Source organism: Phragmites australis, chromosome 24 (genome assembly GCF_958298935.1).
Source record: "Phragmites australis chromosome 24, lpPhrAust1.1, whole genome shotgun sequence".
NCBI lineage: Eukaryota > Viridiplantae > Streptophyta > Magnoliopsida > Poales > Poaceae > Phragmites > Phragmites australis.
The window spans coordinates 1159125-1171669 of record NC_084944.1 but is presented as its reverse complement, the minus strand read 5'-3'; the positions used below and the strand labels follow the sequence as shown (position 1 = coordinate 1171669).

Sequence of the window (12545 nt, the reverse complement as noted above, 5' to 3'; positions counted from 1 at the left end):
TTCAGCACAAAACTTTGCATGCACTCAGGTAACTAGTCCAGAGAAATCAAATTCCTTCTCATTCCGAGCCCTCATATGCAATTCAAGGTACCTGAGAATGCCAGACACGACCTCCCACTCAAGATGAGCCTTGTCTCCTGAAACAAACTCCCAAACACAACTCCCAATCTCAACAAGACTGCATCCAGCCTCCTTTTTAACCCCAAGCTTATTTATCTCATCTTTCATTCTCAGTGCATCACGCCACATCTTCTTTTCAGAATATAGATTCCTCATGATAATGTAATTCCCGACATTCCTTGGCTCAACCACAACTGCTCTCTTCATCACTTTCTGTGCCATCTCAATGTCACCATGGCACCCACAAGCAAAGAGCAAGGAGCTTAAAACTATCCCATTAGGTCCAGAGGGGATTTGGTCAATCAATTCCATTGCTTCATCCAAATACCCACAGCGTCCTAGAAGGTCCACCATGCATCCATAGTGCTCCACCCTTTTAGAGATCCCTAGAGCCTCCATTTCCTGAAACCACCGCCTCCCTTGTTTCACAAGTCCCCCATGGCTGCAAGCTGACAGAACTCCAATCATGGTCACACCATTTGGAAAAATCCCACTTTTTTGCATCTCCCCAAACAAACCAAGAGCCTCCCTGGAATGGCCATTCACTGCAAAGCCATTTATCACAGCATTCCAACATGTAACTTCCTTTGGCTCCAGTTGATTAAACACTCGCCTAGCTTCACGTGTACTTCCACATTTTGCATACATGTCGATCAGCGCTGTTGCAACATTAGCCCTCCCGTCTAACCCCTTTCTCCTAGCGAACTCATGTACCCACCGTCCAAGGTCCAAAGCGCCAGTATCAGCGATTGCTGGGAGAACGCTAACAACTGTCACCTCATCTGGCTCAAACGTACACAACTGCGACTGCAATTCCCTAAAAAGATCCAGAGCCTTTCCCGATTCCAGGTTCCTGCAATACCCGCCAATCATCACGTTCCAAGAGTGCAAATTCTTTTGTGGCATCGCATCAAACAGCGCCCTAGCTGCCTCCGTATCCCCATCCATGCAGTAACCGTGCATCAAGCAAGTCCAAGAAACAATATTCCTCTCCTTCATTCTATCGAACACCTTCCGTGCCGATGGGACATCACCGGCCTTCACGAACCCATCGATCATGGCGTTGTTCGCCGCCGTGTCCTTGCCGGGCATCGATGAGAACACCTCCAACGCCGACCACATATCCCCACTCCTCGCGTAACCGACCATGATAGCCGTCCAGGAATGCGCCGTGCGGCGCGGCATTGCGTCGAACACCTTCCGCGCGGAGACCAGGTCCCCAGCCTTGCCGTAGAAGTCCACGAGCGCGGTGCAGGCGTAGACGCAGGAGGGGAAGCCGGACTTGATGACGCCGGCGTGGAGCTTCTGACCCTCGCGTGGGATCCTGCGCCCCGAGGCCCCAGCGGCGGCGGCCGCGGCCGCGGCCGCCTTGAGGAGCTGAGAGAAGGTAGGAGAGTCCCGGGAAACTGGCGATACAGCGCGACGGGGCCGGGCGGAGGGGGTGGAGGAGAAGCGGCGGTAGCCTCTGAGAAGGAAGGAGATGAGGTTGGATCTGGGCTTGGAGGGAAGCATCGGCCACGGCTTGCGCCGCCGCCCCGGCCGGCGACGATGGCGCGGCGTGCGTGGGAGAGGAGAAGGCAAGAAGAACGCGGAACCCGCGTGGGGGACCGTTCGACGCGAATGGGTATGGGCCAGTGTGGGCTGGGGTCTAACACCGAAGGGTTACAGCCCATGGCTACCTAACCTTTGGGCCACAAGAGGTTCATAAGAAGCACAGAGTAGGCTACATTACCATTCAATATGCGAGCCAATTTTTATATTTTAATTTTTCAAATTTAACAATTTTAACCGCCAGTTTGAAAAATAGCACGAATAGACGATATGGAATGTAATGTTTCAGCATTTCTAAAATTTGTCTCTTTTGTTTCTCATTGTACAAGTAACATTTTGAGCTGAAATTTCAGTAAGAGATACATGATAGCATCTTCTACACCATAATTTTTTTTTAGAAAATTTCATGATTATTTACATATTGTTTTGAATTCTGAGAGCCATGAAATATTATATTTTTATTATTTTTAACATGTCGCGTGTTGGAAAAGGTGATATGTTCATTTTTTAAAACATGTCGCCTTTTAAACAGTCGACATACGCCTATAGTTGCTATTGTTTCAAACGGTCACCTAAAATTGCTAAATTTGATAAACTAAAAAGTATATAAAAAAACTCCAAGCCACTCGTAGGGTGTTCAGTTTGAGAGATCAACCCATCCTAGATGGGATGGTCCATCATGGATTCATCCCATGAATATTGGTGGGATGGCATCATCCCTCATGTTTGCACTAATTAAATGCTTGTAAGGTACGAGAAGGTGATATATCAACTTATCCCACTCCTCAAACCAAGTGAGTTAGGTTCGAAGCTAGGATCAGATTATCCATCACCAACTCATTCCTCAATCCAAAACATCCTACTAATGAATTGATAACCAGGCCCTGATTAATTCCATGGGCTTGGTAAGATTAAGAGTAACAATGAGGCAGGGCGAATGTGGACAATTATATCTACAGAGAAAATAATTAGATGCTATCTCTGGAATGAATCAATGTCTTGTGGTTTGAAGCTATGTTTCAACGATACTTCACAGAGGTTGCCGTACCCGTATCTGATACGATGGGATATAGCGCGATACGGGTATCAGGAAGTACCAGGGAATTACGATTTAGAAACAAATTTATTTAATTCGTGATACGTTTCTGATACCTGGTGATACCTCCGGCCGATACGTTTGGACCAGACATCTCATTTCAAAACCCAACTGAAGGCAAACAACATCGGCCCATTGACTCTTCCAACCCTAAAACACCTCAGGCAGGACACCATAGCTTTGTTCCTCTTCTCGTTCTCTTCTCATCTCATGTGGCGCCACTGGGAGCGCGCACACCGTCAGGAGCAAGCACCGCCACCTGGATCCGAAGCTACCGCATCACGAATCCGTCAGCACGTGAGATCCAAATCGCTAGCCATGGTGACTTCCTTGCCTTCTCATTCATCTAGATCCTTTTCTTCTTGGTGGAAGGAAACAAGTCACCGTTCGCCACCTCCAGTGGACAAGACCTGAGTCTTTTTCATGTTTTGCTTTTCGCTGTAGATGGCAAGAGAAAGCTCAGCATCCCCTAGTGCGCAAGCTGCTGCTAGTGACAATAATGTTGTTGATGAAGAAATATTGCGTAAAACTACTTTGCGGAGGCATGTTAAAGTGCTTGAGAAGAATGGTGCTTCCGGTGATAATGCAAGATCTGAATGCCTATATTGTGGTCACATTATCCCTAGGAGTTATTGTAGAGTGAGAGCACATCTGTTCAAGGTGCCGAACCAAGGCACATCAATATGTTTTAGCCTTTGAACTTGAATTATTTTATTGTGTTATGTTGCTACCCGTGGACACCTGCAATTTTCTATCAATATCATTCTCTAGCATATTCAGTTTTTTACATTTTGACAAAAATTAAATTTATATTTATATATACTCGCCGTATCGGCGGATCCTTGTTTTTGGGCAATAACCCTATCACGTACCGATGAAACTTAGGTTTGAAGGTGGAACATGGTACTTTGCTTGTTCGAAACTGATAGCGTTTATGCCGAGCGTTTGCTATTACATTGTAAATTTGTAAGTTACCTTTTCTAAATCAGGCCTGGTCAATGCCACTATGCACAATTAGTTGGTCTGTACACGTGCAGTTTCCTTTTGCCAAATTGTAATGTAGATGATTGGGAGGTCACAGGATTAAACGCAACACGCGCCACGTTATTTATCTATATTCAGTGCGGTAAATAGAGTGATTGAATGATAAAACAGTTGGAAAGTGGACTTGGAGAACAAGATCAAGAGCAGAGGAGATTCGCAAAAAAGAAGGGGGACCCGGGGGGCAAGAGCAGAAGAAAGAGATAGACTACCAGAGATTTGAAATTCCATAGCCGGTACTGTTTCCAGGCAATAGAAAGTTGCAAAACAAACCTGCAATTTCGAACAGGAAAAAACCAGAAATAGTTCAGAAAAACCATTAACAAGAATTAATAGATTAATAGAATATGAGTATATCTGCAAGAATTCTAACCTAATCTGGCAAGTCAATTTAGCCGTTGGCGAATATGCTTTCGATTTAGCCGTTTGAGAATATGCTTTCGATTTAGCCATTGGAGAATATGCTTTCACGTCCGATGCTTGCAAACATCAGCTGTGAAATGATAACAGATCTTTCCAATCAAATGGTAGTGTCGACATGATAGTCCCTGCAAGGTTCTCCGTGAAACTGCTTCATTCTGAGCGTGGCATATAAAGTGGTAATTCTTGAGGGCTGACTCTTCATGTCATCTGCTGTAGCCATAACTTGAGAATGATATGCTGAGTCAGAACATTAAAAATGATGTGTATACCAAGAATTCCACAATGCAAGCAGAAACTTCACTTGAACCTCCCTGGGAGAGACCATGTCATATGTCAGAATCAAGTGCCTCATTCCTCTCCTCTCCTACAGTTAGCACGAAACTTTTCATGTACTCAGATAATTAGTCCAGTGAAATCAAATTCCTTCTCTGTCGGAACCCTCATATGCAATTGAAGGCACCTGACAATGTCACATATAGCCACCCACTCGGGATGAGCCCTGTCCCCTGAAACAAACTCCCAAACACTGCTCCCAATTTCGACAAGACTGCATCCAGCCTCTTTTTTACCCCCAAGCTTATTTATCTCATCTTTTATACTCAGCGCATCACGCCACATCTTCTTTGCAGCATATAGATTCCTCATGATTATGTAATTTCCAATGTTAAGTGGCTCAATCTCAACTGTGCTCTTCATCACTCTCTCTGCCATCTCCACATCACCATGGCATGCACAAGCAAAGAGCAATGAGCTTAACACTATCCCGTTAGGTCCAGAGGGTATTTTGCAAATCAACTCCATGGCTTCATCCAGACACCCACAGCGTCCTAGAAGGTCCACCATGCATCCATAATGCTCTACCTTTTTGCTGATCCCCAGCGCCTCCATTTCCTGAAACCACTGCCTCCCTTCTTCCACAAGCCCCCCATGACTGCAAGCTGATAGAACACCAATCATGGTCACACTATTAGGGGAAATCCCACTTCTTCGCATATCCTCAAACAAACCAAGTGCCTCCCTGGAATGGCCATTCACTGCAAGGCCATTTATTACAGCATTCCAACATGTAACGTCCTTTGGCTTCAACTGGCTAAACAAACGCCTAGCTTCATCTACATTTCCACATTTCGCATACATGTCGATTAGCGCCGTGGCGACATTAGCCCTCCGTTCTAATCCCTTTCTCCTAACGAACTCATGTACCCACCGTCCAAGGTCCATAGCACCAGTATCAGTGATTGCTGGAATGACACTTACAACTGTGACTTCATTTGGCTCAAATGGACACGACTGAGACTGCAATTTCCAAAAAAGATCCAGTGCCTTCCCAGACTCCCGGTTCCGGCAGTAGCCGCTGATCATCACATTCCAAGAGTGTAAATTCCTTCGCGGCATCGCATCAAACAACTCCCTAGCAGCCTCCATATTCCCAGCCATGCAGTAACCGTGCATCAAGCAAGTCCGAGAAACAACGTTCTTGTCTGGCATTGCATCAAACACCTTCTGTGCAGACGGAACATCACCGGCTTTAACGAACCCATCTATCATGGCATTGTACGCCGCCGTATCCTTGTCCGGCATCGAAGAGAAGACTTCTACCGCCGACAACATATCTCCACTCCTAGCGTGCCCGACCATGATGGCCGTCCAGGAAGGCGGTGTCCGGCGCGGCATTGCGTCAAACACCTTCCGCGCGGAGGCCACGTCGCCGGCCTTGGCGTAGAAATCCACGAGCGCGGTGGAGGCGTAGACGCAGGAGGAGAAGCCGAATTTGAAGACGCGGGCGTGGAGCTTCTGGCCCTCGAGCGCGCTCCCGCGCGCCGAGGCAGCAGCGGCCTTGAGAAGTAAAGGGAAGGTGTACTCGTCCGGCGAGCATAGCGAGATGGCGTGGCGGGGCCGGCCGGATGGCGCGACGGCGAAGGTGCGGCGGCCGCAGCAGAAGAGGGCTGTCAAGGTGGAGTTGGGCTTGCAATGAAGCATCATCCACGGCGTTCTCGGCCAGCGACGGTGGCGCGGCGAGGAGGAAAGAACGCGGAGCGGCGAGGCAACCGGAACCGCGTCGGCGACCGTTAGACACGAAAGGGTATGGGCCAATGTGGGGGCACCAAAGGTTACGGCCCATGTGGAACTGGGTCGGGCCAGATGGCTACTAGACCTTTGGGCCTAAGGCGATTGAAAATAATTATTTTGTTTATTTATTTTTGCATTTCTTTTTCAAGAAAACAAATATGAAATCTGTTGGTATAGTGATGCATTTTCACACGTGTTTTCTAGTTTTTTTAAGAAACACTAATACAACTCACAGACGCACGCACACACTTACACCACCACACATGCAATCATACGTTATCTAGAATTGTATGTCAATGAAAAAAAATTCCACAAACACACCCAAAGCAAACTTAAGATTTGATTTTTGATGGGCATGAAGTAAACCATGAACACTATCCACAACAATCACTCCACCAGATCAATAAAGTTCTGTGATGCATCCGAGCGGCGTCTCGGTTGGCAAGGACGGCGCGTGCGCCTGAGCCAGCGCGCGTTCGAGCGTCGCTCGACGCGGGTTTGCACCGGGTTTTTCTGTTTAATTTCAGGTCTGCCTCTCGTGCGTGGAGCTAAAAGGGGATCGTGATGTGCCCGTCACCTACGGAACCAACTGGTTTCGTCGATTTCTAAAAGGACGCTTTGCTTCGTATAGATGTAGGTCTGTGTGTGTTTGTGTGTGGTGTGTGGTGTGCGTGTGTTTGTTCGAACAGATGCTACATTTGTACCCAGTCGAGAGGTGTCAAAAAAAAAGTTCTGTGATGCTTCAGATAATATTTGTTCTTGCTCTTATTCTTTTTCTAGTTGATTAATTAGATCGCCACGGTTTCTTCAATTTTCTTGCAAATCTAAAATTGTATGAAATTATGATTTATCTCATGGAGTATTTCTCTTTCTGTTGCCATCTATCTCAATCCATGCATGCTTTGATCTCACTCTAAACACCGGTACGTGCACATCTTGCATGTCCAATATAATTTTCTGGTTGGAATCCACTAGACATGATACTTGATCCTCGTGCGTTCCGACCTTTAGGCTGCTTGAATATATTCTTCAAAGTACCTGTACCTGGTCGTCGTCATCAAACAGTCAACCGAACGTGATGTTTAATTTTCTAACAATCACATGGTACATGTGATCAAGGTCAAAAGTGCGCTGCGTACATATACGAGCATGGTCAAAAGTGCGCTACGGTGCGCTACGTATATAGGAGTACTAGTAACAGCTAGGCAGTAATAATGGAGCTGAGACTGTCATCGTGATATTTTGACCGTTGACCTGAACGAGTGATTAACCCTTTGACTTGATTATCTTCCCGTGGAGATAATTATCTAGTTCCCACGGAGTATTAATCATAGAGTGGTAGGACTAGCTGGTGCTCATTGACCTATGTACCCTCGATTTATCTCTACCGGATTGATCGACTTTGCATGCCTTTGTGCTCAAAATGTGGAGAATTTCATCTTATGATATCGTCAAAGATGTTATCATCCTCTTAATACTATACTTTTTTTCGTCACGATCGTTACCATTTCAGACGCTAAAAGGAAATTCACAAAAAAAATAGAAAAAAGAGAGAAAGCATTGAGTCAGCCGATATACATGCATGTCAATGGCCCCACAACTTGGAACTTTTACCCTTTTCAGGCATCTATTTCACCACTCTTGCTTTCTGTCAGACGATATCTTGTTTAGTTAAGATCTCCTGATTGGTTGACATTCTTTTCTTGCTTAGCGCTTAATGCATGCCGTCTATCACGCTTACCTAACAGGTGCTATTTCCATAAACCTTGTGTTTGTTTTGCATGAGTCTGGCTATATATGTATGTGTGTTTCACCGTTGATTACATTACGAATATTCTCGTTATCATGGTATCATGAGACTAGTTCGCTCATGCGACCCTTCTTCCGCTCTCTCTCAAAACCCTAGTGCGCTGCCACCTATCCCCATGCACCACCGGTCACTGTTGCCTGCTCTTATGGCCCAGGCCGAGTGTCTGCATCAGGCCACTGATCACGCTCGCCAAGAGGAGGTGGCGCATCGTGCCTATACTGTGGCGAAGGCCCAGGCCGCAACTACCGCGATTCATGTGTAAGTTGTCGTTGTCCTCAACATCAAGGTGCTCTTCCCCGATAGTCCTCGATCTTGCGTCCCCGAACTACAGTAAGTGGTGCGGCCTCTTCCTCAACACTCTCAGCCGATACGATCTCTCTGATCACATCCTCGCTAACAACGAGGTTGACATCTATGACGTCCACTGGCATCGGATGGACTACATTGTACAGTCATGGCTTTACGGCACCATCTCCATCAAGCTGCCCGAGGCCATCATGGCACCCATTGAAAGGATCGAATGACCCAAGAGGGGAGGCGAATTGGACAATTAAGAACTTCTACCGAAAAATAGCAACCTTAGCCTAGATGAAAAGATACGACTACACGAACAAGCTAGGAGAAGGCAAACTAAATAAGCAAGCAAAGACACTAAGAAAATACAGAATTGAAAGCTTGCAAGAATGTAAATGCTCAAATTAAATTACAAAATAGTAAAGAAATGGACAAGAGAAACACCATATTTTTTTCCCGAGGTATCGAGGAGTTGGCACTCCCCCCTAGTTCTCGTTGGAGCATGCACCAAGGATATTGCTCCCCCTTGAGTCATCAAGACTCAAGTGCTCCCTCATGATTGTCACTTTTTCATCTCCGGATTGGCGGATATAAAACCAAGTACATAACTTTTCTCGAGGCTCCCACAAGAATTACAAGAGCTCACCGAGACACCACCAATCACCAAAGACCGGCTAGGCGTTGCCAACCACCAAGAGTAACAACCCAATAGCTTCACTTTACCAAGATCAATCCTAAACTACAACTAGATGTACACTTGCTGCTCTCCAAGCGCTAATGATGTCCTTAATATTCAATTAGAGACTTGTAAATCAACTCAAGTGCTCTCTCTTGCTTCTTGATGACACACACAGTGTATGAACTCCTCTGAACGCGAGAGAGATAAATGAAACCAAGTGGATGGGTATTTATAGGCTAGAGATCCAAATTATAGTTGTTGCCTAACCACCCACTTTTTCTGTTAAAACCGAATGATCCGGTGAGTATCTCCTTACTCACACCGGACAATCCGGTGAGTACAAACTTTTCATTTCCACTGTATCAGTTGTCATTAGCAGTTGCTGCTAAGAAATAGTCTGGTGACATCATCCGATGAACACTGACCCAACACCGGACCATCCTTTGCGTACAAACTAGCTAAATTTGCCCGTTGCAACTCTCTCTGTAAAATATGCTCTGGTGATGATTTCTTTGCTATCACCGGACTATCCAGTGGGTTAAACTTCTTTTGTCCTCAAAATCTTCTCTGATAGAAAAGCTCCGGTGTGCATATGTGTCTATCACCGGACTTTTTCGGTGAGTAAAACTCCTTTAAACCAACCGAAACAATCCTCTCTGAAAATATCATTCCGGTTATTCATTCTTGCCTTCACGGGACCATCCAGTGATTGAAGTTTCTTCTGCCACCAGAAATTGTTCTCTGCAAGAATTGGTCCGGTGTAAACACCATCTTCATCAGACCATCCGGTGAACTGAGCTTCAGAATTCTTGCCTTGGAATCACCTCTGGAATAAATAGTATTATCTAGTACTGCATGCACAACTAGGGTTTTAGGAAATCGTGTGGAGGGTTGCGGCTATGGTTTCGGAGTGGTTCTCCCCTGCACGCCTCATCCCCCGCATCTCCTTATATAGAGCTCACTAATGTACTCTCACGTTGGAAGCCCTTTAGAGCTCTAACACCTTATAAATCACAATCCAATCAAACCCATATACGAATTTAATTCACACGTTTTGTTTTAACCTATTAAGTGTGTGACCCGTTAGATTTATGTAAAAACGATTATGACTCGGAAATTCTTTTCAAATTGAAGTCAATAGTTATCCTTAGCACGACATGTTGACTTCCGAGTATACGTAAAGATCATATTGACTAAATCTTGATTTACACATGCACCGATCATTTCACCTCAAAATATCAGTCAAGCTTCGTGTCACCCTTGTGATAGCCCGACCATTCACCCAATCAAGTAGTGGATTTATCATGATTAACTCTTTAATCATATTGGCATAGACATACATTTTCTCTATCTAACTATCTCGAGGGATCCAGAGGTATCTCTCCCGTTATCAAGGGAGGGGTAAATTCCATCTTGATCACTCACCCCAACAACATGTTTCATGATAAATCCGAAAACCATCTTTATGACTACCTAGTTACGAAATAACGTTGACAGTCCTAAAGTATGTGACTGCACATTCTGAGAATCAATGACGATATCAGATCTAAGGATCATGCAGGTACACTATCTAAGATAACAACTGATGGCATATCATAAATAATAATCTTAACAATATCTCAAAGTGTGTCTATCTAATATCATATTCTCTAACATGAATGTCCATATCGTTGATTCTATATCTCTATATCTATGATCCGTGAAACATGATCATCAATCAATATATGTATTAGTCTTATAAATTATTATAATGATATAGGAACAGATATCAAATCAGAATAACAACATGATATAAAAAAAATTCCACGAACAAGTCACCTATTTACTAATCAATGTAAATAATAAAAAAACATATTATTCAGAAATATATTAATATAGACATATAATATAATTATCTCAATGATCACCTCTAGACTTCGCTTAAATTCACCTTAAAAAAAGTTGCTTGTTATTGAGCTTCGCTAGCACTTGAATCGTCCAGTTACCGAAACAGCTCATGATTTTGTAATCTCGTATGATCGATCGAGGTGTTCAATATGAATCGATATTACTTCGTTTCATTTGCTATGAATCGGAGTACATTGCAATTCAAGTCGAAGAACGTACACCATATATATGTAACTAATTGAATATGTAACTGGATAAAAGAACGAAAGAATATTCGGTGGAGCTAGGAGCTAGTAGTACGTAGTAACAAATCAAAGAACTCCCGTAGATTTGACTACTTAATAGGGAATTCATCAGCTAATTAAGACCATCCTTCGCCATGCTCATGCAAGCACTGCTCCTCGTTGGGTTGCGTGCACAGATGGATGGATCGGTCGCTTCGATCAACTGACGGAGAGCTGCGGGAAGGCCAAGTGCGAGTGCGGCGAGAGTGGAGACAGCGGCGGCAGGCTGCAGATCGTCCCCTTCAACTCCTCCTCCTCCTCCCAGAAATAGTCCACCTCTCCGCTCGCCGCCGTCGACGCCACGGCCATGCCATCCCAATCACAACTAGCTGCGGGCTCCAGTCGCCTCTCCTTCTTTACCTCCCTGATCAAGCACCCTTCCTCCTGTTCTTGCAGCTCCCGCTCCTGCAACCTCGCCCTCTTGTTACCGGAAGCCATGTTGGGAGGAGGTGCAGGTGATGCCCACCGGGCAGCGGTGCCGAAGGCGACCTCATTGGGGAAGTTGAGGATAGCCTTGGAGCCGCGGAGGCGGAACGCGGCGCGGTCGTAGGAGCGCGCGGCCTCGATGGCTGTGTCGTAGGTGCCGAGCCACACGCGCGCCCCCTTCCGCGCCGGGTCCCGGATCTCCGCCGCGTACTTGCCCCACGGCCGCTGCCGCACGCCCCGGTACCGCCGGAAGTCCTCCTCCGGCTCCGCGCGGTAGTGGCACTGCTCCTGCTGGAGAATCTGCGGCGGCGCCGCCCACGCCTGCTGCTGCTGCTGCTGCAGAGCGACCGCAGGCTTCGGGGGCAGCGAGACAGAGAGCACGGGCGCCTGCCTCCGCCCCGGCGGCGAGTGCGACGTGGTCGAGTCGTCAGAGCTTTCGGCGTCGGCGCGGTTGTCGTCGAGGAGGTGGGCGCGGATGAGGTCGAGTTGCTCTTGCAACAAGGCCATGGCGATCGATCGACTCGAGCAGTCAGCTAATCAGTGACTTGAGAGTGGAGACCGGCGCCGCGGCGCGTGTGCTGATGACGATGAGGAGGTGAGGAGGACCTGCACGGTTTTTTGGCGCTGGAGCTGCGGTCTGACCCCGCTTGGACGCATGGCATATATAGGTGAGGATGAGGTGGTAAGGTCGCGGTGGTTCGAGGAGGCTTCCAGTTGCCTCCGCAGGAAGCAGGGGAGGACGGACTAGTCGTCGTGGGTTGTCGCTTATACTGGTAGACCGGGCGGTCGCCGTCCGACTTCCGAGGCAGATCCAGACCGCTCTCAATTTGCTATAGCAAAAATTATATCTATTTAAAAAATTAC

General features: G+C 46.4%; 3 protein-coding genes across 4 annotated transcripts; all 3 read right to left on the bottom strand.

The window, feature by feature from the left end:
• Positions 1–14: 14 nt before the first annotated feature.
• LOC133907669 (pentatricopeptide repeat-containing protein At2g44880-like) lies at positions 15–1809 on the bottom strand. Its single transcript, XM_062349736.1, has one exon. It carries the CDS (start codon positions 1630–1632, stop codon positions 25–27), a length of 1608 nt encoding a protein of 535 aa, XP_062205720.1. The 5' UTR covers positions 1633–1809; the 3' UTR covers positions 15–24.
• Positions 1810–2478: 669 nt separating this feature from the next.
• LOC133906897 (pentatricopeptide repeat-containing protein At2g44880-like) lies at positions 2479–6280 on the bottom strand. Of its 2 annotated transcripts, XM_062348858.1 has the most exons (3): positions 4182–6280; positions 4021–4081; positions 2479–3205 (listed from the first exon to the last, which is right to left on the bottom strand). In XM_062348858.1, the coding sequence occupies exon 1, from the start codon at positions 6212–6214 to the stop codon at positions 4625–4627; it is 1590 nt and encodes a 529-aa protein (XP_062204842.1). In that variant the 5' UTR covers positions 6215–6280; the 3' UTR covers positions 2479–3205; positions 4021–4081; positions 4182–4624. The 2 variants fall into 2 exon arrangements, with proteins under 2 accessions (XP_062204842.1, XP_062204841.1); XM_062348857.1 differs by lacking the exon at positions 2479–3205 and having other exon boundaries at positions 3226–4081.
• Positions 6281–11114: 4834 nt separating this feature from the next.
• Positions 11115–12318, bottom strand: LOC133907959 (ethylene-responsive transcription factor ERF106-like). Its single transcript, XM_062350099.1, has one exon. It carries the CDS (start codon positions 12186–12188, stop codon positions 11415–11417), a length of 774 nt encoding a protein of 257 aa, XP_062206083.1. The 5' UTR covers positions 12189–12318; the 3' UTR covers positions 11115–11414.
• Positions 12319–12545: the final 227 nt, after the last annotated feature.

Excerpts from the sequence above, each read along its gene's own strand:
- LOC133907959 (XM_062350099.1), bottom strand. The coding sequence starts at position 12,188 with ATGGCCTTGTTGCAAGAGCAACTCGACCTCATCCGCGCCCACCTCCTC.
- LOC133906897 (XM_062348858.1), bottom strand. The coding sequence starts at position 6,214 with ATGATGCTTCATTGCAAGCCCAACTCCACCTTGACAGCCCTCTTCTGC.
- LOC133907669 (XM_062349736.1), bottom strand. The coding sequence starts at position 1,632 with ATGCTTCCCTCCAAGCCCAGATCCAACCTCATCTCCTTCCTTCTCAGA.